General features: G+C 49.2%; 1 protein-coding gene across 2 annotated transcripts in view; it reads left to right on the forward strand.

Annotated features, from left to right (window-relative positions):
• Positions 1-3,245: 3,245 nt before the first annotated feature.
• The window catches only part of Ent2 (Equilibrative nucleoside transporter 2), a 289,869-nt gene continuing 269,324 nt past the window's right edge, over positions 3,246-23,790 (forward strand). Inside the window, exon 1 of one of the 2 annotated variants that reach the window (XM_071666023.1) lies at positions 3,246-4,115. In XM_071666023.1, the coding sequence (XP_071522124.1) occupies positions 3,296-4,115 (820 nt within the window). In that variant the 5' untranslated portion in view covers positions 3,246-3,295. Of the gene's footprint in view, positions 4,116-21,843; positions 22,405-23,790 lie in introns of those variants that run through there. The other variant, XM_071666024.1, reaches the window with a different exon arrangement.

A 23,790-nucleotide genomic window follows, 5' to 3' on the forward strand; every position in this document is an offset into this window, starting at 1 on the left:
CTGACTGGCTGGCTGACTGGCTGGCTGGCTGGCTGGCTGGCTGGCTGGCTGGCTGACTGGCTGGCTGGCTGGCTGGCTGACTGGCTGGCTGGCTGACTGGCTGGCTGACTGGCTGGCTGGCTGACTGACTGGCTGGCTGGCTGGGTGGTTAGGTGGTTAGGTTAGGTTAGGTAACCACCCACGTACCCTGTTCTGCCCACCTCCCAGCCTCATAACTCATAATTTTCCCTCCTCCTCCTCCTCCCTCCTCCTCCTCCTCCTCCTCCTCCTCCTCATGTGAAACTCCCTCATTCTAAAGTACCTTTTTAGTTTACTTTTTTTCTCTCCTATTTTTTTTTTTTTTTGTTCAAACGTTCAATGTGTTATGTTCTGCTTGAACAAATGTTCTGTCTTCTGTCTGTCCAGTGTATCTCGCAGGGAGAGAGAGAGAGAGAGAGAGAGAGAGAGAGGGAGAGAGAGAGAGAGAGAGAGAGAGAGAGAGAGAGAGAGCCATTTGGGTAAGATGGATGGGTGGGTCTCTCTCTCTCTCTCTCTCTCTCTCTCTCTCTCTCTCTCTCTCTCTCTCTCTCTCTCTCTCTCACTCGACCTGTGTAGTGTTGTGATGGGACAACACTCCCGGGTGTACAGTGCGTCCACGAACAGTCAGGTGTATCCACACTCTCCCTGAACCATGAATATTTTCACTTTAAATTTATTTTTTTTCCATTTTTTTTTTTTTTTTAGTATTGACATAGACCCCTCTGGTTTATTTTAATGAGGCATCTGTGGCTTCCAGGCAGCGCCCCACTCAGGAGAAGGGTAAGGTGGGCTCTGCACAGGTGTGGGGCCCCATCTCTTGTACTGTACGGGGAGGGAGTTCTACACTGGTGGGGGCCCCATCTCTTGTACTGTAAGGGGAGGGAGTTGTACACTCCTGGGGCCCCATCTCTTGTAATGTACGTGGAGGGAGTTGTACACTCGTGGGGCCCCATCTCTTGTACTGTAAGGGGAGGGAGTTATACACTGGTGGGGGCCTCATCTCTTGTACTGTACGTGGAGGGGAGTTGTACACTGGTGGGGCCCCATCTATTGTACTGTACGGGGAGGGAGTTGTACATTGGTGGGGCCCCATCTCTTGTACTGTACGGGGAGGGAGTTGTACACTCGTGTATACCTAATCTTTTGAACCTTCTCTACTATCATGCAGCCATATTGGATTTCTGTACATTGTGTACATTGTGTACATTTACCACATCAATTAAGTTTAATCCCTTTTTGATCCACGATTCATATGCTATAAAATTACTTCTATATGTCTTTGTTAAGAAATTCCTCCTTGTATGATTGCGTATCGTGTGTGTGTGTCTGTGTGTGTGTGTGTGTGTGTGTGTGTGTCAGCGGCTCATATGGAGTTTCTTATCAGGTCAATAATCCTAATATCACGCGTATTGACCCTGGACGATAGGCCGTGGCAGGTGGGCTAAAGTGGAGTGTGAAGGATGATCAATACAATACATTTTCCTTTCGTCAGTTTTGGTTTTTAGAAAACGGGATGAAGGGTAAGTGTCTGTGTCTCTGCATGCATCTTGTTCAAGATGAGATGAGACTATAGGGGGGTGGGGGGGGGGGGTGCAGCCCGATGATGACCCCGTCACGGAAAATGATGACGAAACATCCTTGGTAGCGTATTGGTTAACACACATGTGACAATATTGGCCCTACATTTCTATGAATCTTCTTGAATTGAAAGAAAAACCAGAAAACCGAGAGGAAGACTCTCCTCTCTCTCTCTCTCTCTCTCTCTCTCTCTCTCACAAAAGCCCCTGTTGTTAGCTCTTGATATTTTCCCCCCTCCCCCACAGAAAAAAAGGAAACATTTTTCGACAAAACAGACGACGAAGACCACCCCCCCACCCACCCCCCTCTCTCTCTGTCTGGGGGTTTCTGAGAGACGACGGACAGGAGGAGGAGGAGGAGAGGAGGAGGAGGAGGAGGAGGAGGAGGAGGAGGAGGAGGAGGAGGAGGAGGAGGAGGAGGAGGAGGAGGAGGAGGAGGAGGAGGAGAGTGGGTGTGTTGCGTGGTGTAGCTGCGTGACACAACACATGAAGAAGTCCAGGGGCATATCCTCCACCATGAACTATTACAGCGATGCTGCCACCTACAGAGACGACGAGGTTCGAACCGAGGCTCCTCCTTACCTGCACCATACCCACCTCGTTACAACTACCCCCCAGTACTACCACGACTACCCCACTGCTACGCGAGACCTACCCGATGCGCGGGGCTAACCGAGACTACCGGAGGGAGGTCAGGGACTACCTGAACTGCCCTGTGGACTACCCAGCCGAGCCAGAAGACTACCGCCGGAGCTCCAGGGACTACAGTAGCCTGGTGAAGGACTACCATCACCACCATCACCACGACCCCCCCGGCCTACCACAGCGAGCTGAGGGATAGCCAAAATAGCCCCCGGGGGCTCCTACCCGGCCGGAGGGACTACCACACCGTGGCCAAAGACTACCGAACGCGCTACGACAGGGTTACGAAGATGGTGGTCGAGATTACTCCACGGGGCCACGAGACTACCGAAGAGGCGAGAGAGGAGGAGGTGGAGGCGGAGGTGGTGGCGGTGGTGGAGGTGGAGGAGGAGAGGAGGAGGAGGAGAGTGGGTGTGTTGCGTGGTGTAGCTGCGTGACACAACACATGAAGAAGTCCAGGGGCATATCCTCCACCATGAACTATTACAGCGATGCTGCCACCTACAGAGACGACGAGGTTCGAACCGAGGCTCCTCCTTACCTGCACCATACCCACCTCGTTACAACTACCCCCCAGAGTAACACGACTACCCCACTGCTACGCGAGACCTACCCGATGCGCGGGGCTAACCGAGACTACCGGAGGGAGGTCAGGGACTACCTGAACTGCCCTGTGGACTACCCAGCCGAGCCAGAAGACTACCGCCGGAGCTCCAGGGACTACAGTAGCCTGGTGAAGGACTACCATCACCACCATCACCACGACCCCCCCGGCCTACCACAGCGAGCTGAGGGATAGCCAAAATAGCCCCCGGGGGCTCCTACCCGGCCGGAGGGACTACCACACCGTGGCCAAAGAATACCCGAACGGCGCTACGACCAGGACAACGAAGATGGTGGTCGAGATTACTCCACGGGGCCACGAGACTACCGAAGAGGCGAGAGAGGAGGAGGTGGAGGCGGAGGTGGTGGCGGTGGTGGAGGTGGAGGAGGAGAGGAGGAGGAGGAGGAGGAGGAGGAGTGGGTGTGTTGCGTGGTGTAGCTGCGTGACACAACACATGAAGAAGTCCAGGGGCATATCCTCCACCATGAACTATTACAGCGATGCTGCCACCTACAGAGACGACGAGGTTCGAACCGAGGCTCCTCCTTACCTGCACCAGTACCCACCTCGTTACAACTACCCCCCAGACTACCACGACTACCCCACTGCTACGCGAGACTACCCGATGCGCGGGGCTAACCGAGACTACCGGAGGGAGGTCAGGGACTACCTGAACGGCCCTGTGGACTACCCAGCCGAGCCAGAAGACTACCGCCGGAGCTCCAGGGACTACAGTAGCCTGGTGAAGGACTACCATCACCACCATCACCACGACCCCCCGGCCTACCACAGCGAGCTGAGGGATAGCCAAAATAGCCCCCGGGGGCTCCTACCCGGCCGGAGGGACTACCACACCGTGGCCAAAGACTACCCGAACGGCGCTACGACCAGGGACTACGAAGATGGTGGTCGAGATTACTCCACGGGGCCACGAGACTACCGAAGAGGCGAGAGAGGAGGAGGTGGAGGCGGAGGTGGTGGCGGTGGTGGAGGTGGTGGAGGAGACTACCTAGCCCAGCAGCGTTATGGGACGAGCCCCCGAAGGTATCGCACGGCCGAGGACTATCACTACGACTACCGCGGGGGCTACCGACCCAGCGTGGACTCCGACACCCGCGACGGCTACACGACCGATGGTAGCGGGTCCGGGTACCGCGAAGGAAGCATCAGGGGCTACGAGAACTACAGGTACCCCGAGAGCGAGGCCTTGCTACCCCGAGACCGGATCCACTACCCCTTCTCCCAGCACTCCAACGGCTCCACGTACACGAAAGGTGAGTGTGTGGTACCTCCTGTGTATGGTACGTGAGTGTGACTCCTGTTTGAGTGTGTGGTACCCCCTCCTCTATATGGTAGGTGAGTGTGTGGTACCTCCTCTGTATGGTACGTGTGTGTGACTCCTGTTTGAGTGTGTGGTACCTCCTCTGTATGGTACGTCAGTGTGACTCGTATTTGGTACCTCATGTTCTGCCTCGTGTTTGGAACTGTTTTGTGGTACTTCTTGTGTAGTACCTTGAAAGGGTACCTCATTGGTGATGCCTCCTGTCTGCTGTCCTTTAGGAATGCCTTTCCAATATTCGAAACAAATGTAACATATAAACTCAGACGTATGGTATACAACACACACACAGACACACACACGCACACACACACACACACACACACACACACACACACACACACACACACACACACACACACATTGTGTGGTAGAAAACGTAGGACTCACGTTAGAGGATCATTTTCCAAATGGGTCGAGGTAACTAGAGGAATTGCGCAGGGTTCGATTCTGGGACCCATTTCACTCTCCTCTTGATCTGTGTAGAATAACTGGCCAGAAGGTCTGGCATCCCGGAACCCGCCTGGATGTGTCTGTAGATGATGCACAGGTTCTGGGAGATGTGAAAAGCGAGAAGGAATTGCAGTATCTTACAAGGGGACCGAAACAAACTCCCAAATTTTGTCTGGTGCATGGGGGATGAGATTCCACCCAAGTCGATGTGAAGTAATAAGGGCGAGACACAGTGAAAAATGACCCCATTATGAGTATTAATCTCGCTGGGAAAAAGCTACAGGATCCCCTGTGTGGGAGGGACTTGGGAGTCGACATCGTCCCCAAACCTGTCGCTTGAGTCCCTATTTAGGATTGATAGTTAAGGAGACACTCTGTCGGCTGGCTAATATCAGAATAGCCTTCAAGTACATGGATAAGAAACCTGTTCATACTCTACATAAGGCCAGAACTCGAATATGCCTCTCACATTTGGTCATCGCACCTGCAGAAGCACGGAGAGCTAATACAGAAGGTCTAGAGGAGGGGCAACAAAGATGGTATAAGAATCAAGAGAGGTGAGTTACAGGGGAAAAGGTTAAGAGACCTTGGATTTGGCCCATCTTGGAAGAGAGAAGAGTAAGGAGGTTCGAAGATGTGGTGGAGAGTGAACACTTCTGCAACACATGTAGGGATAGAACATCAACATCCCCAGAGAACAGAATGCTGTCGAAGTTAGAAACTTCCATAGAAAGTATGTAATGAAATACCTTACTAGCATGAGACTGGCGCGTGTATGGAATAGAATGACTGAGGAGATGGTTAATGGAGACATTATCATACATGAATATTTAAGATGTGTGATGGTGGAAGACATTCAAGAAATAGCCCCCCCCCCCCCCCCCCCACGAGTGTGATAATCTCTCCCCTCCCCCTCGTACGGTGCAAATAGGTAATTACAAGTAGGTAATTGGTAATTGCACCTGAAGAAGCAGAAGGAGAAGAAGACGCGAAAAGGAAAAAAGAAAAAAAAGAAAATGGGTAAATCAGAAATGCATGAGGGACGTGGTAAACATCCAAGTCTCTCAAAGATTTCTCCTCCCCACTTGTTGAGTGGGATTGGTGGAGAGAGAGAGAGAGAGAGAGAGAGAGAGAGAGAGAGAGAGAGAGAGAGAGAGAGAGAGAGAGAGAGAGAGAGCATGGAGAAAATGGGTGGTGTGCAAGGGGGTGGGGGTTATTATGGGTCAGTAAGACCCCCCCTCCAAAAAAAAATACCTCTTTTGTTCTGGCTGAGAATTAATTTTTTTTTTCCCCTTTTTTTTTCTTTTTTCTTTTGGACGGACAAAGAAAATGCGATGCTGTACCTGGCCTGGCCTCGTCGCTTTGAGCCAAAATCTTTGGAAAAATCCGGATTGATTTGAATTCTTAAGAGTACGACTTACATCGTTAATACACACGGGAATGTGTACTTACGTTGCTTTAGTGTACTTACGAGGAAGTACTTAAGTTCGGTTAGGGTCCATTGCTGTAAGTACTTACGTAAGTTAGTAGCCATTGGATCAAGTACTTACATGCGTAATCATCCATTACGATGTTTACTTACGTACATAAGTCAGTATTGGAATAAGTACTTACATTCGTTATTGTAATTTGTACTTACATTCGTTATTGTAAATTGGATTTACATTCGTTGATGTAAATTGTACTTACATTCGTTATTGTAAATTGTACTTACATTCGGTTTTGTAAATTGTATTTACATTCGTTACTGTAAATTGTATTTACATTCGTTATTGTAAATTGTACTTATATTCGTTATTGTAAATTGTATTTACATTCGTTATAATGCATTGTAAATTTTGTATATCGCTCCATGGAAAGAAGTCGCTGTTATTTACTTATAAAATGTTGAGAAGAGTTTGACTTTTCAGAGGTATAGGAAAAAAATACAGATTTTATACCCGCCAAATGAATGATGTTTGGTTTTGAATTCATTATGTAGTTTTTGACGAATGGTTGATTTGTATTTTTCAAATTTAGGAATAGTTTGGGTACCCCTAAACTACTCCGTTTTCTCTGGAGTCCCTCCAGTTTAAGAAAATGGACTGAACTAAGCAGTAACTAAACCAAACGTAAAAACCTTTATTACACATTGATCTGTTCTCGCAGGACTAGGAGGTAATTTTACACCGGTACGGCCTCAATTCTTGAACTTTATGTACTATTAAGTAGTTTTTTTATATACATATGTTCACTGCAGGTATTCATAGTTTCCTTGATCAGTCTATACCAACCGTCCATCGCTCGTACTAAAACAGTACTTATTTTTTTAAATTGCCTTAAGTAACTAGTGATTATGGGTTCTGGTTACTCTTGTCAAAGTACACACACACACACACACACACACACACACACACACACACACACATACACGCATACATGGGAAAGGAGAATGAGATGGAAAGGAAGGGAAAGCTGAGAGAATGCATGAGACATGATGGAAAGGAAAAGCTACGAACCCATGACTTGATGGTTGACGACGTAATGAGAGATTTGAGAAGATAATCAGATGTGTTTATATGCCAGACATTTACCTTCAGGTGAAAAAAGAATTAATGTAAACGGATAAGGTTATTACGGTAAAAATTGCTCTTGAGAACTAATGGTAGAGCGTAAAGATGGTGTAACGTGGATTGTGTATAGTGTGGCCTTAACTTTAGCCCAGAAATTCTCGTTTTCTGTCAAGGTTTGGCCAGAGAGAATTGTATTTCTGGTCACGGTAACTAAAGCAAACTGCGGTCGCCTCCTCGCCTCCTCCTCCTCTTCTTCTTCTTCTTCTTCTTCTTCTTCTTCTTCTTCTTCCTCTTGCTCCTCTCCAGATGCCTTTAAATCACATTGTACAGTTGAAATTCTAGACAAGAAGCACATATAACTTCATGGAACTACACGCATTCATGCACGTACATATGTACATGCACAAATATATACACTTTCTTTATAGTTTATTGGGAATGGGAATTCCATAGTAATGATGCTAATTACGATTCTAATAATACTATTGACAATGATTATGAAATATAACACGGAGGACCATGTACGTACTGAGAACACATATAGCCTCATAACATCATAACATCTGAAAGTGTTAACAATCATTCGACTGGTGATTATAAGTTGACGTCCTTAATTACCCTGGTAATTAATAGACCTAACTACCCACCAACTACCCACAGTCTAACACGTAAACTTACATTATTGCCTTTTTCTCTGAAGTGTCCATAACTGTCGTAAAATCACATTCATATTGTAATATTTGATATTAGATTGCCACTCCAAGCAATGCCCGTTGGCCGAGGAGGTAATTGCGTTTATCACAGTCTACCCTCGTGATGGTAGGATTCGAACTAGTACCATTTGTGTCTGAGCTGGGAACGCTGACCACTGTATATGCCATGTATAGTGTTATTTGGAGAGATCATTTTACTAACACATGAAGTGATATATATATATATATATATATATATATATATATATATATATATATATATATATATATATATATATATATATATATATTACTAAAACATGAAGTGAGATATATATATATATATATATATATATATATATATATATATATATATATATATATATATATATATATATATATATATATATATATAGTAATTGTTGATGGAAGGGAAACTGACCAATATTGTGTGTATGAGAGTATGCAAATGAGGACAAGCTATGGTAAGTGTTGCCACGTCGAAGGTAAATTGGCATCTGTGGATATAGAAAATGGGTCTCCCGGTCCCCAGACTTCAGTGATCCGGCTGATACTTAACACTTTACAGGTACGAGGCCGTTACTTAGATTTTTGCTGCTGTTGTTGCTGGTCACGCCACTTTGAAATGACTGAAGAGCTAAAGGTTATTTGACTAATGGTCCATATTTTTTTTCTTTTTTTTGATCCGTTTAGCTTGTCACTAGTTACTGCTGTTACTGCTAATTGTTTCTGCTTCCTACTACTACTACTACTGCTACTACTACTACTACTACTACTGCTACTATGCTACTACTATTGCTACTACTACTACTACTACTACTATTGGTACTACTACTACTACTATTGGTACTACTATTACTACTACTACTACTACTACTACTACTACTACTACTACTACTACTACTATGCTCCTACTACTACTACTACTACAACTACTTTTCTTCTTCCACAACCAAAGGTTGTAGTCACTATACCTCTTCCATCTACAACCAGCATGTGCCACAGACATCTTGGCTTGGCAAGTTGTATGATGTATTCATATACATGGATGAACCCATGGCTTTTCTCATCCCATCTGTGTGTGCTGTATAGCTATTGTATGTGTGCTGTATAGCTATTGTATGTGTACTGTATAGCTATTGTATGATTGGAGTTCAAGGTCACTGCTTTTGTAGACATATTTATGCACTGATATAAACTACATTACTAAACTTACCCCTACCTACCTACCTACCTACTTGCCTACTTATCTACCTACCTACCTACCTACCTACCTACCTACCTACCTACTTACTTACCTACTTACTCCTCACTTACCCATTCTCTCTACACACCCCGCCACCCATCTACCTACCTACCACCCCCTCACCGACCCATCCCCCCCACCAACCCCCATCACTACCCATCTACTAACCTACCTACCATTACCCCATTCCCCTTCCTACCCCCCCCTCCCCCGGCACATTAGATGCACTAGTGAAGATACATTAGCAATTGCACTGACGTGTGCACAGTGTTTTTTTTTGCATTTCGCCCACACCAAGTTCCTCTTGAGAGAGAGAGAGAGAGAGAGAGAGAGAGAGAGAGAGAGAGAGAGAGAGAGAGAGAGAGAGAGACTCCAAATGCCTCAAGACTCGAGAGGAGGAGGAACACCTCTGTATAAAAATCTTTGCTTTTCTTTAAAAGAAAAACGAAAAAAAATAATATCCACTCTTGTATGTTCGCTACATTTAGATTTTAATTTTTTTTTTTTGTGTTCACTCTTGTATGTTCACTGAATTTAAATCTAAAATTTCTATTTTTTTTTTGATGTATTAAATCAGTATGACTCATGTTTGTTTCATAAGCATGTTAATCTAATGTTAACTAACATCCCTCCAAAGGTGATGGTTTTAGAAATTTAACATAATTGTTATTTGTTTGTTTTGTTAAATCTTTTTAATTTGTTTATTTAGCTGTCTTAAGGAAAATTAAAGGTAAGTGTTACCGTCACCTCTTGACCTCAGGGCCTAAGGAAAGGGTAAGTGGGTAAGTGGGTAAGTGTCTGGGGTTAAGTGTGTGTGAGAGAGAGAGAGAGAGAGAGAGAGAGAGAGAGAGAGAGAGAGAGAGAGAGAGAGGGGGGGGGTGGAAGGGGGTTTGTTGGAAAAGGTCAATTTTGTTAACGTTCATATTGTATGAAATATATTTGTATGTTATGTTAGTAAGCTGTTATACAGGTCGCCCCCTTGAGCACGACGGTACGACCTTTTGAGCACGACGGTACGACCCTTTGAGCACGACGGTGCGACCCCTTGAGCACGATGGTACGACCTTTTGAGCACGATGGTACGACCCTTGAGCACGATGGTACGACCCCTTGAGCACGACGGTACGACCTTTGAGCACGACAGTACGACCCTTGAGCACGACGGTACGACCCTTGAGCACGACGGTACGACCCTTGAGCACGACGGTACGACCCTTGGGTATGGTGACACGACCTTTGGTGATCTGTGGGTCAGGTCATCAAAAGCCATCATACATAAGGGTCGTCCCGACATACTCAAGGGTCGTACCGTCTTACACGACTAGTCTACCATAACCGACCATACTACCACACCCGACCACACAACCACACCCGACCACACAACCACACCCGACCACACAACCACACCCGACCACACAACCACACCCGACCACACATCCACACCGGACCACACAACCACACCCGACCACACACCACACCCGACCACACAACCACACCCGGCCACTGACCAGCAGAAGACAGACAATAAGGACGTAAGCCGAAACTAACTCCACTTGAAGACCACCGAGCCAGCTACATACGACCAATTAACGACTGGGTCGTGTGTCGTACCCGTCGTGTCGTTGACCCGAGCCGAGCTGATGGTTACGACCTTGCACGACGGAAAACGAGACGCTTGTGGTCCGTCCACGCGACATGTTGGTCTGATTGACCCGGACCCCCCAAATAGGGAAATCACCAGGGTGGTCCGTTAACTACCGTACTGCTCGTTCTGTAAGGCTCAAGCCACTTAACTGCCCAAGGGTCGTTAAGGGCGACGATGTCATTTTAGTATAACTAGCAGTTAGAACTAAACGCCTCCTTCAGGTGTTGGAAAAGGCGATAACCTGTACCATACATGTATTAGCCCTTTGGGTTATGCCACCATACGTTTTCTATCTTGGGTATTTTAACGTTAAATTGGACTTTTTAAAAGAAACCCAGAAAAAAAACCTGAGTTTTATCTTTTATATAAGATTTGTGGTTTTTAGAATCTCTCTCTCTCTCTCTCTCTCTCTCTCTCTCTCTCTCTCTCTCTCTCTCTCTCTCTCTCTCTCTCTCTCTCTCCTTGTTACTAGTTGTGGTGGTAAGTGGTGGTGGTGGTGGTTGCCGTGAGTCAGCGGGGGTAACAATTACGCTAAATACCGCCCATCATTATCTTATCAGCCTGGTGACCCGAACTACCTCTGTGTGGTGACCCCCCCCCCCCCACCACACCACACCTACCACTGCTGACCTCACCAGTGGGGGCCCTACTCCACGCCTGCCACTGGTGACCTCACCAGTGGTAGGTGGGGGCCCCCATTCCACCACTGGTGACCTCACCAGTGGTAGATTGGGGGCCCCCACTCCACCACTCTTAAGGTCATCAGTGGTGGGCCAGTCCACACCACTGGTGAGGTCACCAGTGGTGGGCCACTCCACACCACTGGTGAGGTCACCAGTGGTGGGCCACTCCACACCACTGGTGAGGTCACCAGTGGTGGGCCACTCCACACCACTGGTGAGGTCACCAGTGGTGGGCCACTCCACACCACTAGTTAGGTCATCAGTGGTGGGCCACTCCACACCACTGATGACCTCACCAGTGGTGGGCCAGTTCACTGCGCCTTAAGAATCACAAAGAGCTAATAGAGAAGGTCCAGAGGAGGGCGCTAGGATAGGGAGGGAAAGAAAGCTAAGTTACGGGGGGGGGAGGGGGAAGGCTAGAAGCCTTAATCTTGCCCACCGTGGAAGAGAGATGAGTGAGGCGTGAGTTGATCACGACCATTGAGTCTTTAACTGAGACTGAACACGTAGTGAACACTCATTAAGAAAACAGCTCCGCCAAAGATGTGGGGGATTAAACAAGAAATAAACAGGATACAAAGTTATTTAGAAAGATATAAAGTAGTTCTTTTTTCTACAGTGTAAGTGTAGTAGGTAAATGAAAACAAACCGAGAGAGGCATTCGTAAATGGAGACATCGTACAGGGGAGTTTAAAAGGTCAAAGAAAGAGAGAGAGAGAGAGAAGGGTGGGTGGGTCTTCACTTTAATGTCCCTCCCCATATAGCACAATTGATGGCAAATAGATGATTACACACCACTTGAAGGACAAGGCCACATTAGACTTGAGATGGGGTTGTACAAGGAGGGAAGGGAAAGGGGAGAAGAAGTGTTCCATAAAGGGAGATCCAACACAAGACACTACATAAAGACGGAAATCTTCCAAGTTTTCACTGAAACCTCTACTTTAAGGAGGAGGGGGGACAACTTGCAAGGCCAGAAAACCCCAAGTGTAGTTTAGTGGTTCGTGTATATTTTGTAGCATCTACGGACCCAGGGTGATTGCCTTGGTGTGTGTGCCACCTGTAACGGAGAGGGAAGAAGAAGGAGCCTGGAGGATAGAGGAAATGTTTATAGGATGTTTAGAATAATATGGCCACGAGAACACAGGAATCATAGGCGTTTCATAGATACAAGAAAGGGGGTCAAGATATGATTGCCTCAAGGGCGGTAGGAGAGAGAGAAAGGGGGACAAATGAGCTGCAAGAAACGGAAAACATCATTGCTATGTCTCCCCTCAAAAACAAACAAACAAAATAATAAGCAAATGATATACAAATTGACCAGGAGATAATAAACGATAAATGATTGTGTTATTTATAATGAGAAACCAGACGGGGAAAAACAATGGGTTGATGCAATTGAGAGCATCATATGTGAGGAGTTTTTGAATACACTTGGACACACACACACACGTGTAGAGAGGTTCCAATCCTACTAGTCTTAACAAGGGTTGATGTGTCTTAGAAGGTGTTGAAAGGAATCCCCCCCAGGGACGTGGTGTGGCTGACGAAGGATCTGAACCCATTGGTGGCATCCAGTCATCCATCTTGTACCTCACGAGTGGTAGGAGACCCTAATCAAGGCACTGGGTGTGCAGTAAATCCTACATTAAGTAAATCCTACATTAAGTAAATCCTACATTAAGTAAATCCTACTTTAAGTAAATCCTACATTAAGTAAATCCTACATTAAGATTAAAATCTCTCACGAAACTGCAGAAACCCTGTCTCTGGACAAACTTTTCAAAGAAAAATGAAAAAAAAAAACAAACGAAAGAGAATTGGATGTAAACCAATGGTCAGTCTTTCTAGTGAACGTTGCGTGTAAGATGGAGAATATGGTAAGATACCAGAGATATACATATGAGTACTTGGTTGACATAACCTAGGGAAAAAAAGGAATGTGTGTGTGTGTGTGTGTGTGTGTGTGTGTGTGTGTGTGTTCTTGGCCTGTCATGCTGTATCCTCACTGATGAGGAAGCTGAACAGCCTAAACTGGGGGAGAGGTGTCGTCCCCACTGAGGAGGAAGCTGGGGGAGGGTCAGCTTGAAGCTGTTCAAGTGGGTTGACAGTTACCTAACTTAGGTGGGAGGGGGGTTGGGTTAGGGTAGTTAGGGGTTAGAGGGTTAGGTGTTGCAGAGACTCTAAGCTGGTTAAGGGCGACAACTTGGTTGGGGGTCCCTCAGGGCGCAGTCCTAGGGACCTTGGGGGTGAAAAGGGTATAGTCACGGAGATGGTCTTCCAAACAGACCACCTCCCCCCAGACGACGAGGACCATATTGGGGCAAATGGATTACCCGACTTTTTCCCGTGAAAGACCCTTGGGTGTGGCGGCTGACATGATGGGTTCGACCTCTTCCCAGAACTTCGTGTGAGGGAGGCGAGCTGCTGGCGTATACCAGCTCGCTGATATACGATGGTCCAGTGAGACTGAAGGACAGGGTCTAGTGGAATGCAACTAGGATGGTATGTTGCCAAATCTATGCAGTGTTGCAGGACGGGGGTCCAGTGGAATGCTGCTAGGATGGTAAACAGGGCGCTGCAGGACAGGGACCAGTGGAATGCATCTAGGATGTTGTCAGATCTAAGTGGAATGTGCCACGAAAGGAGGGAGGAACGTGCCCTCAATGTGCCTTCACTGGAAGATGGAAAAATGAAAGAAGAGATGACTACGTCTATATATTTCTCTGGGTCATGACGACGGTTGATCTAGACCAATTCTCTGATGGCAGGAGAGAGGGCCAGATCGAGTGTACGAAGGGGCGTGAGGAGGTGTACGGAGGGGGCGTGCAGGACGTGTAAGGAGGGGGCGTGTAGGAGTGTACGGAGGGGGCGTGTAGGAGGTGTACGGAGGGGGCGTGGTGTAGGAGGTGTACGGAGGGGGCGTGGTGTAGGAGGTGTACGGAGGGGGCGTGGTGTAGGAGGTGTACGGAGGGGGCGTGGTGCAGGAGGTGTACGGAGGGGGCGTGGTGTAGGAGGTGTACGGAGGGGGCGTGGTGTAGGAGGTGTACGGAGGGGGCGTGGTGTAGGAGTGTACGGAGGGGGCGTGGTGTAGGAAGCACTCCTCCAGCAACGGGGGTTTGATCAACATTGGCAACTAGAAGCTCCTACAGGTAGGGGGGGGGTTGTTATCACAAGGGTTGTATGTATACACTATTGTAGTTATGATGTTGTCTGTGGGTAATTCTTCGTTGTAATGTAGGGAAGGAGTGTACGATGTTTATTTGATATCATGGGGGTACGACGGTACGAGCCGTTGCATACGACGGTACGACCCTTAAGTACGAGGGAGGGACGACTCTGTAATCACAACGGAACGACGTAGATTTTTATATTTGATCTTATCCTTTTTAAGGGTCGGGTGAAAGGCCAGGTAATTATACCTAAGGCTCGTACCGTCGTGCTCAAGGGTCGTACCGTCGTGCTCAAGGATCGTACCATCGTGCCTAAGGGTCGTACCGTCGTGCTCAAGGGCCGTACCGCCATGCTCAAGGGCCTACCGCCGTGCTCAAGGGGTCGTACCGTCGTGCTCAAGGATCGTACCGTCGTGCTCAAGGATCGTACCATCGTGCCCAAGGGTCGTACCGTCGTGCTCAAGGGTCGTACCGTCGTGCTCAAGGGTCATACCGTCGTGCTCAAGGATCGTACCGTCGTGCTCAAGGATCGTACCGCCATGCTCAAGGGCCTACCTCCGTGCTCAAGGGGTCGTACCGTCGTGCTCAAGGATCGTACCGTCGTGCTCAAGGATCGTACCGTCGTCCTCAAGGATCGTACCGTCTTGCTCAAGGGCCTACCTCCGTGCTCAAGGGGTCGTACCGTCGTGCTCAAGGGTCGTACCGTCGTGCTGAAAGGGTTAGAATTAAGTAGGTAGGGTGGGCGGTGGGCGTGGGAACTGGTCGAAGTCAGAGGAAGCGAATGAACGCTTTAGGAACCACAAATTACCTCAGGTGGGCCTCTGGTTCCCAGGGCCTCTCCCTCGCGCCCTCAGGGACCTGGGCACACATCCTGTACTGTATTGTGTTGTATTGTGTTGTATTTGAGACGTCTGTTGCCTGTGTTGTATTGTGTTGTATTTGAGACATCTGTTGCCTGTTTTGTACGTACTCTGTTGTATTGTGTTGTATTTGAGACGTCTGTTTCCTGTTTTGTACGTACTCTGTTGTATTGTGTTGTATTTGAGACGTCTGTTGCCTGTTTTGTACGTACTCTGTTGTATTGTGTTGTATTTGAGACTTCTGTTCCCTGTTTTGTACATACGCTGTTGTGTTGTATTTGAGACGTCTGTTGCCTGTGTTGTATTTTGTTGTATTTGGGACGTCTGTTGCCTGTGTTGTGTTGTATTTTGTTGTATTTGAGACGTCTGTTGCCTGTGTTGTATTGTGTTGTGTTAGAGACGTCTGTTGACTGTGTCTTCTATACATCATCGTCCCCCTCCAGCTCTGTGTCTCTTCTCTGTCTCGTTGGGTCGCTGTGTCCCAGTGTCGCGTCCGTATACGTGTGTTGTCTGTGCCACAGCGTCTGTTCCACACTGCTTTAAATACGTAATCTGTTCCCCCCTTACCTCACTTACATGTGCCATATTCTGTTACTTTCTTGCCTTCGATCTGGGGGTCGCCCTTTGGCCCTTTCTTTTTCTTGAGTGGGTTTATAGATTGTAAAGTGACGTCATAAAGGTTGTAGAGGATTATGAAGGTTGTAGAGTTATGAAGATTATGAAAGTTGTAGAGGCAAGAGAGCAGTCAGTAGGCGTTGGGGAAACAGGAGTGTTAGACGCCAGGTGATGTCAGATGTTTTGGTGAGTCAGAGAAAGCTTTGCCAGACTGTTGAATGTAGAGGATTACGTCGGATGTTCCAAAGCCCAAAACGCTGGGCAGAGAGAGAGAGAGAGAGAGAGAGAGAGAGAGAGAGGGGAGGGGGGGGGAATTGTAGTCAGGGCTATTTCGAAGGAGGGTCAGAGGTGATGGGAGGTTGAGTAAGGTACTGTTGACTGGCCGGAGTGCCTCCTCTCGTTGGTAGAGGAGTCAGACGTGAGTGCATTTACGGACCGATCATCTATATATCCATCTATAAAAAACCCCCCCCCCATCAGGCGGGTCGGGGCGGTCGCCAACCAACCATCTGCGTCTCAGGAGCAATTGGGGACCTTGTGCTTGCTCTCTTCCTTCTTCCTCCTCCTTACCTCACATGCAGCTGGCCACAGACCACAGACACGCACACAGACACACACACACACCCTCTCTCTCTCTCTCTCTCTCTCTCTCTCTCTCTCTCTCTCTCTCTCTCTCTCTCTCTCTCTCTCTCTCTCTCCTGCTCCGTGCGTTTTAAAGTCAATATTTTGACGGCAGTTCCTGTCATAGAGTCAACAAATAAAGGAGGGGAAGGGAAGGTAAGGTGGGGCACCGTGTTTCAGGCTCCTGCGGGGTTTGGAAAAACGGGAAAATCCAATCCAGTAAGGCAAGCAGCTCCACCCCAAAAACAAACATGGCCCTCCGTACAGACTCTGTCGGATGTCAACAGTTATTTATTTTTTTTCTGCTGTTGTGAATAATATATTGATATTTGCCCCTTTTATAGAGCATTAGTAACCTCGATGTATATCAACTGAGTGTTTTATTTCTCTCTTGTGTCTCCCCTGATGATGTGATTATGACACGAAAGTGCACTTGGGAACTTATCGTGTCTCATTTTCCCCCGTGGACTCATAAGAATATATATATATGTTTACTGAGATTATTTATTTATTCTTTTCATCTATTGTGGAGACTTGATCACCGGAGACGGGGGGGTAGTAAAGGTCTCTCCCCAGTTGACAGACGCTGTCATGGGAACATAGCGGAGGATGTGGTGTGTGGACAGGCAACAGAAGAAGACCTGATGGTCTGTGACGAGGTTATCTGCTTGGTTGATATTAATCTAGAAGGAGGATGGATAGTAGAGCAGAAGGCTCATCTCCATCTATCCACCAGTATAGATGGAGACAGGATAGTATAGCAGAAGGCTCCCTCACCACCCACCACCATAGATGGAGACAGGATAGTACAGCACAACATCACTGCTAATAATAGCACTCCAGTACCACACAACATCACTGCTAATAATAGCACTCCAGTACCACACAACATCACTGCTAATAATAGCACTCCAGTACCACACAACATCACTGCTAATGATAGCACTCCAGTACCACACAACATCACTGCTAATGATAGCACTCCAGTACCACACAACATCACTGCTAATAATAGCACTCCAGTACCACACAACATCACTGCTAATAATAGCACTCCAGTACCACACAACATCACTGCTAATAATAGCGGTGAAGGCAGTGACTGTAGCACGTTGTTCATGCCCCGACCTTCAAAGGGAAAGCGTCCTTAAAGCGTTCCTTGATTACCATTTTAAAGTGTTTAATAACGTGTCTTCTAGTGTCTTGTTGTCATGACTGCCGCCAGTTTAAGACGTTGCTACGCGTCACATACATAAAGGGTCTTCAAGCTACGCAAACATTCTACGCATGAGTGTTCAGGTTACGCAAGCATTCTACGCATGAGTCTTGAAGCTACGCAAACATTCTACGCATGAGTCTTCAGGTTACGCAAGCATTCTACGCATGAGTCTTGAAGCTACGCAAACATTCTACGCATGAGTGTTCAAGATACGCAAACATTCTACGCATGAGTGTTCAAGCTACGCAAACATACTACGCATGAGTCATGAAGCTACGCAAACATTCTACACACGAGTGTTCAAGTTACGCAAGCATTTTTTTCATTCATTGGCCTACGGTCAGGACTTTTAAGACAGGTGCGCAGATATCATCCTGTACGTCCTTTTGATAGACAAGATTAAAAGTGTGGGGGGGGGGGGGGGTCGCCTTGAAACAGAGAGATATTATTACGTTCTCTGTTAATATAAGCACCCCTCCTCCCTCCCTCCCTCCCTCCCTCCCTCCCTCCCTCCTTCCTTCTTTCTTTCCCTCCCTCCACTACCCCTCCCTCCCTCCTTCCCACAGCTGGCGCAAGTGGTTCTTAGGAACAGCTTTTGATTATCCAGCTGTGGGGGGAGGGGAGGGGGGGAGAGGGTCGGTCGAGGCGCTGACGGGCGTGAGGGAGGGGGAGGTGTGTGTGTGTGTGTGTGTGTGTGTGTGTGTGTGTGTGTGTGTGTGATCGTGTTGTGAAACACTGAAACATCATTTGAATGGCAGTTCTTCCCACAGATGTCGCTACACGCCTTCATCTTCACTACACCCTCTGCTATGTTGCCCCATCATCTTCACTATACCATCCGCTTTCTTGCCCCATTATCTTCACTATGTTGTATCCGCTGTGTTGCCCCATCATCTTCACTACACCGTCCGCTCTGTTGCCCCAACATCTTCACTATGTTGTATCCGCTGTGTCCTTTTATCTTCGCTTTACCACCTCACCACCACACCTCGTTTTCTCTACATCATCTCCTCGGCCAGCATACAGAGAGAAAATTCCCGAAGTCGATTATGTTATTGTATTAGTTACGTTAATGATGATGATCATGGATTATTATACGGTGGACTGAATTATCTGGCACGTTCGTGCGTCGATGTCATCCTCCACTGCTGTAAGTTATCTCTCTCTCTCTCTCTCTCTCTCTTCCCTTATCGAACAACTTTACGGCCGTGACCTCCCGTTTTCTGTTGGTCATGTATGAATAATGACCTGGGTCATCACCACAACAACATTGGCGGCGCGCATTGACACTGAAACGAAAATGGGGCTAAAAGCCACCGGGTGGTGGTGGGGGGAGGAGCTGGGGGGTGTTGGTGGAGGGGGGGATGATGGCATAATATTGTCCAGTCAACAAGGGGCGTTACCCGCAGTGTCAACAATGCGATTGGGTTTTTTAGGGGGGAAAGATCCGGTAAAATTCGTGATGACACGATTTCTTTTTTTTTTTTTTGGGGGGGGGAAGGGTGTGTGGACGCATGGCGGCGTTGTTATCCCCCCCTTCCCTCCCTCCCCCCCTCCCCAACATTTCCGGCAGATCTGTGACTCTCTCTCTCTCTCTCTCTCTCTCTCTCTCTCTCTCTCTCTCTCTCTCTCTCTCTCTCTCTCTCTCTCTCTCTCTCATATTTCTGTGCTGTGTGTGTGTATGTGTGTGCGTGTGTGTGTGTGTGTGTGTGTGTGTGTGTGTGTGTGTGTGTGTGTGTGTACCAGAAGAGTAACAGCGTTGCGTCACAGTCGACCGGGCGAAGGGGGGGTGTGTGTGGGGGGGGGAAGAGAGGCGTAACAGATCAGTGTATCAGATGAGGTTCGGCTGAAGAGGAGGAGGAGGAGGAGGAGCTTCCTTCTCCTCCTCCTGTTGTCTGTTTACCGTTGACCCGGGGGGAAGGACGGAGAGGGGGGTGCCGGGGCAGGGGGGGCGGGGGCGTCGTCCCCCCCTCCCTCTCCCCCCACCTCAAAGTATGTGTTCGTTCGAGTGTGTCAGACGTAGGAAGTTTCGGGTGGGAGGCGGGGGGGGGGGGGGGGGGGCGCGGGGCTCCGTAGGAAGGTTTTTTTTTTGGGGGGGGCGTCCTGGGGGGGGGAGGAGGAACACTCCCCCTCCCCCCTCCGGCGTAAAAGTGCGTACTTTTCATTTCTTTTAAGAAGTTTCGTGCGTTAGTGAGAATCAACGTTGGGGGGGGGGATAATATTGCGTATGGTCAAGTGGGGGGAAGGGGGAGGGGGTGGTGTTCGAGAGAGAGAGAGAGAGAGAGAGAGAGAGAGAGAGAGAGAGAGAGAGAGAGGTTAACGCACCGCATTATATATATATATTTTTTTGTCTGACATTGTGAGTTTGTGTTGACCGTCTCCAACATCGTGGCCGCCCAACCTCGTGTGTGCCTCAGTTGTGGGTGAGTGGGCGTCACCATCACCACCAGCAGGAGGAGGAGGAGGTCGTCACCACCAGCAGGAGGAGGAGGTCGTCACCACCAGCAGGAGGAGGAGGAGGGAGGAGGTCACCACCAGCAGGAGGAGGAGGAGGAGGAGGAGGAGGTCGTCACCAGCAACAGCAGGAGGAGGAGGAGGTCATCTTCATCACCACCAGCAGGAGGAGGAGGAGGGAGGAGGAGGAGGAGGAGGAGGTCATCACCACCACCAGGAGGAGGAGGTCCCCAGCACCATCAGGAGGAGGAGGGAGGAGGAGGTCGTCACCAGCAACAGCAGGAGGAGGAGGAGGTCGCCATCACCAGCAGGAGGAGGAGGAGGAGGTCGTCACCAGCAACAGCAGGAGGAGGAGGAGGTCATCTTCATCACCACCAGCAGGAGGAGGAGGAGGGAGGAGGAGGAGGAGGAGGAGGTCATCACCACCACCAGGAGGAGGAGGTCCCCAGCACCATCAGGAGGAGGAGGGAGGAGGAGGTCGTCACCAGCAACAGCAGGAGGAGGAGGAGGTCGCCATCACCAGCAGGAGGAGGAGGAGGAGGTCGTCACCACCAGCAGGAGGAGGAGGAGGTCATCACCAGCAGGAGGAGGAGGAGGAGGTGGACAATATTGGTGTCCACCACAGCAGCAGTTCGTGCTACCCCGGGCTGTGGGTGAGGAAGGGAGGGAGGGAGTGTGTGGGTTGGGTTGGGGGGTGTTGGAGGGGGGGGGGTCGTCGTGTCCCCCCCTCCCCCCGAGTCTGTCCCTCCCCCCCCCCCCAAAAAAAAAACCGGTTCTGGTAGGCGCGAGGAAATTCATGCATGTGTGACTCTCTCTCTCTCTCTCTCTCTCTCTCTCTCTCTCTCTCTCTCTCTCTCTCTCTCTCTCTCTCTCTCTCTCTCTCGGCGGGGTGGGGGGGGGGTAGGGTAGGACGACGTGCCATACATGTTGTCAGACGACGGATCCTCCCCCTCTCCCCCTCCCCATTCCGCTCCCCATTCCCCTCCCCTCCCCTTGGGGAGAGGGGGGGTTTAAAATTTATTCCCCCCCCCACTCCCCCGCCTCCCTCGCTTCTTCTCCTGACCTGTTGTGTCTACTTCGGTGGTTGGCGACGGGGTGACAACCAGGGGGCCACCCGCCCCCCCCCCCCCCCTCTCTCTCGTAGGGTAATTAATGGCCATTAACTTGAGCTGGGAGGGGGAGGGGAAGGGGGGTGGTGGTGCTGTGGTTAGTTGGGGAGGGTGGTTGGGGAAAGGGAGGGGAGGGTAGGGGGACCGGAGGGGGTTAGTGTAGTGTCGTCCGTATGACCGGGGAGGGGGGGGTGTGGTGTTGGGGAGGGGGGTTGGGGGTTGGCGGAGAGGAGGAGGAGGAGGGAGGAGTGAGGAGGAGGGAGGAGTGAGGAGGAGGGAGGAGGGAGGAAGAGGTTGGGGTGGTGGAGTGAGCAGCCGGCGTGTTCAGTGTTGGGTTGGCTGTGATGAGGTGTGGGTGTGGGTGTGTGTGTGTGAGTGTGTGCAAGCGTGGCTCGCGCGCTCTCTCTCTGTGTCGGTCCGTCGGTCCAGCAGCAGCAGCAGCGGAAGCAGTACCAGTATATACTCAATCATACCACTGTGGTATAACCACCAGCTGTGGGAGAGGTTATATCAACACCTGGAGTAGACTAGGACGCCCTTCCTCCACTCTGAAGGAGGATCACCTTGCCCTGTCGAAGGAGTAATAACGACAGGGGCGTACGCGACAGGGGCGTGCGTGTGTGTCTGTGTCTGTGTGTCTCTCTACACACACACATGGAGGGAGGCCCCTTGGTGGTTTACGTCTCGTAGTCGACCTCCGTCTGTGGCCCTTTTTTGGGAGAGAGGAGGAGAGAGGAGTGTGTGTCCTTCGTCGTCGGTGGTGGGGGGTGTGTTGTGTCGTGTCCTGCTGTGACACAGACGGGGACACCTTGTGGAGTGTGAAGAGACCCGCCAGGAGGAAGCCATGGGGCGCAAAGGATTCTACGACGTGCAGGGCAATGGTAAGTCCCGGTGACTCCTGTAGGCGAAGACTTCGATCTACGCCCGCCTCTGTTTCTCCCAACTCTTCTCTCTTCTTCATAGAATACCTACACCCACCCACTCACTCCGCGTCTGTGGTGTTCCGCAGATGCTGTGGCGTTCGGGGCCTTGTGCGATGTCCTGTGTGTGTGTGTGTGTGTGTGTGTGTGTGTGTGTGTGTGTGTGTGTGTGCGTGTGAGTCGATTCAAAATTAGAAAAAAAGGAGATTTGAGTGATTGAGATGATTCAAACAGCTTCGTTGAAACTGGTTCAAACGAAGGACGAAACGAAAGGAGTTAACTGATAAGATAAAACACACACACACACACACACACACACTCACCTATAAAGGCCATCTCTCCGTGAAAGTAGGTTGGTTTTGGGACCCTGTCGCTCCTGTTAGTGAGAGAAAGAGCAATGAATATCTTCCTTTATTTATTTTTCTTTTTGGCATAATAATCTGGACATTCAAATGCCGACCAGACATGGCTCTGGGGGAGGGATTGAGGGAGAGGGATTGAGGGGGAGGGATTGGGGGTGAGGGAGGTCGGGGAAGGATAGAGGGATTGGGGGTGGGGGAAGGATAGGGGGAGTAGATGAGTGAGGGAGTAAGGAAGGTTTGAACTGATGGGGTTTTGGGGGGAGAGAAATTCAAATAGGTTTCAGCAATTGTTTGACCTCCTCGCGTCTAAGGTCAGAAGGCCATCATGGAGAGGTCATGACGTGAACTTTGACCTTTGGAAGGTCCGTCCGTGTCGGTGTAAGGTCAGTGGGAGTGTCGGCCACACCCTTGTTACCAGCGTTGACCTAAAGACCTGTTGTTAACTTTAGGTCATTTTCGCCGTGGGGTGATAACCTGCTTGTTCTGTGCTGTCCTGGGAGTGGGCAAGTCCATATAGGCTCTCTCTCTCTCTCTCTCTCTCTCTCTCTCTCTCTCTCTCTCTCTCTCTCTCTCTCTCTCTCTCTCTCACACACACACACACGAACCCGAAGACTGAGAAAAGAGCTGTATGCAGATGAAGGCCTTCAAGAGTGTTGTTATTGTTGTTGTTGTTGTTGTTGTTGTTGTTGTTGTTGTTTTTGTTGTTTTAGAGGGGGGTGGGGGGAGGGGGGATCATAAACGAACGGATTGGTCTCGTCAATGATGGTTGTAAGTGGTTGAGAACTTCCTCGGTGATTAGGTTGTGTTGGTGGATGACGGTCGCCACGAGAGAGAGAGAGAGAGAGAGAGAGAGAGAGAGACTGTGGTGCAGGTGCGTAATTGCCAGTCTTCCTGTCTCACGGGTGTGTATGTGTGTGTGTGTGTGTGTGTGTAGGTGGTGGCGCGCGTTTCTACCCGCGCAGCACGTTCTCGTCCTCACCACCAC

The sequence above is a fragment of the Panulirus ornatus genome, chromosome 10, assembly GCF_036320965.1.
Source record: "Panulirus ornatus isolate Po-2019 chromosome 10, ASM3632096v1, whole genome shotgun sequence".
In the NCBI taxonomy this organism is placed as follows: domain Eukaryota; kingdom Metazoa; phylum Arthropoda; class Malacostraca; order Decapoda; family Palinuridae; genus Panulirus; species Panulirus ornatus.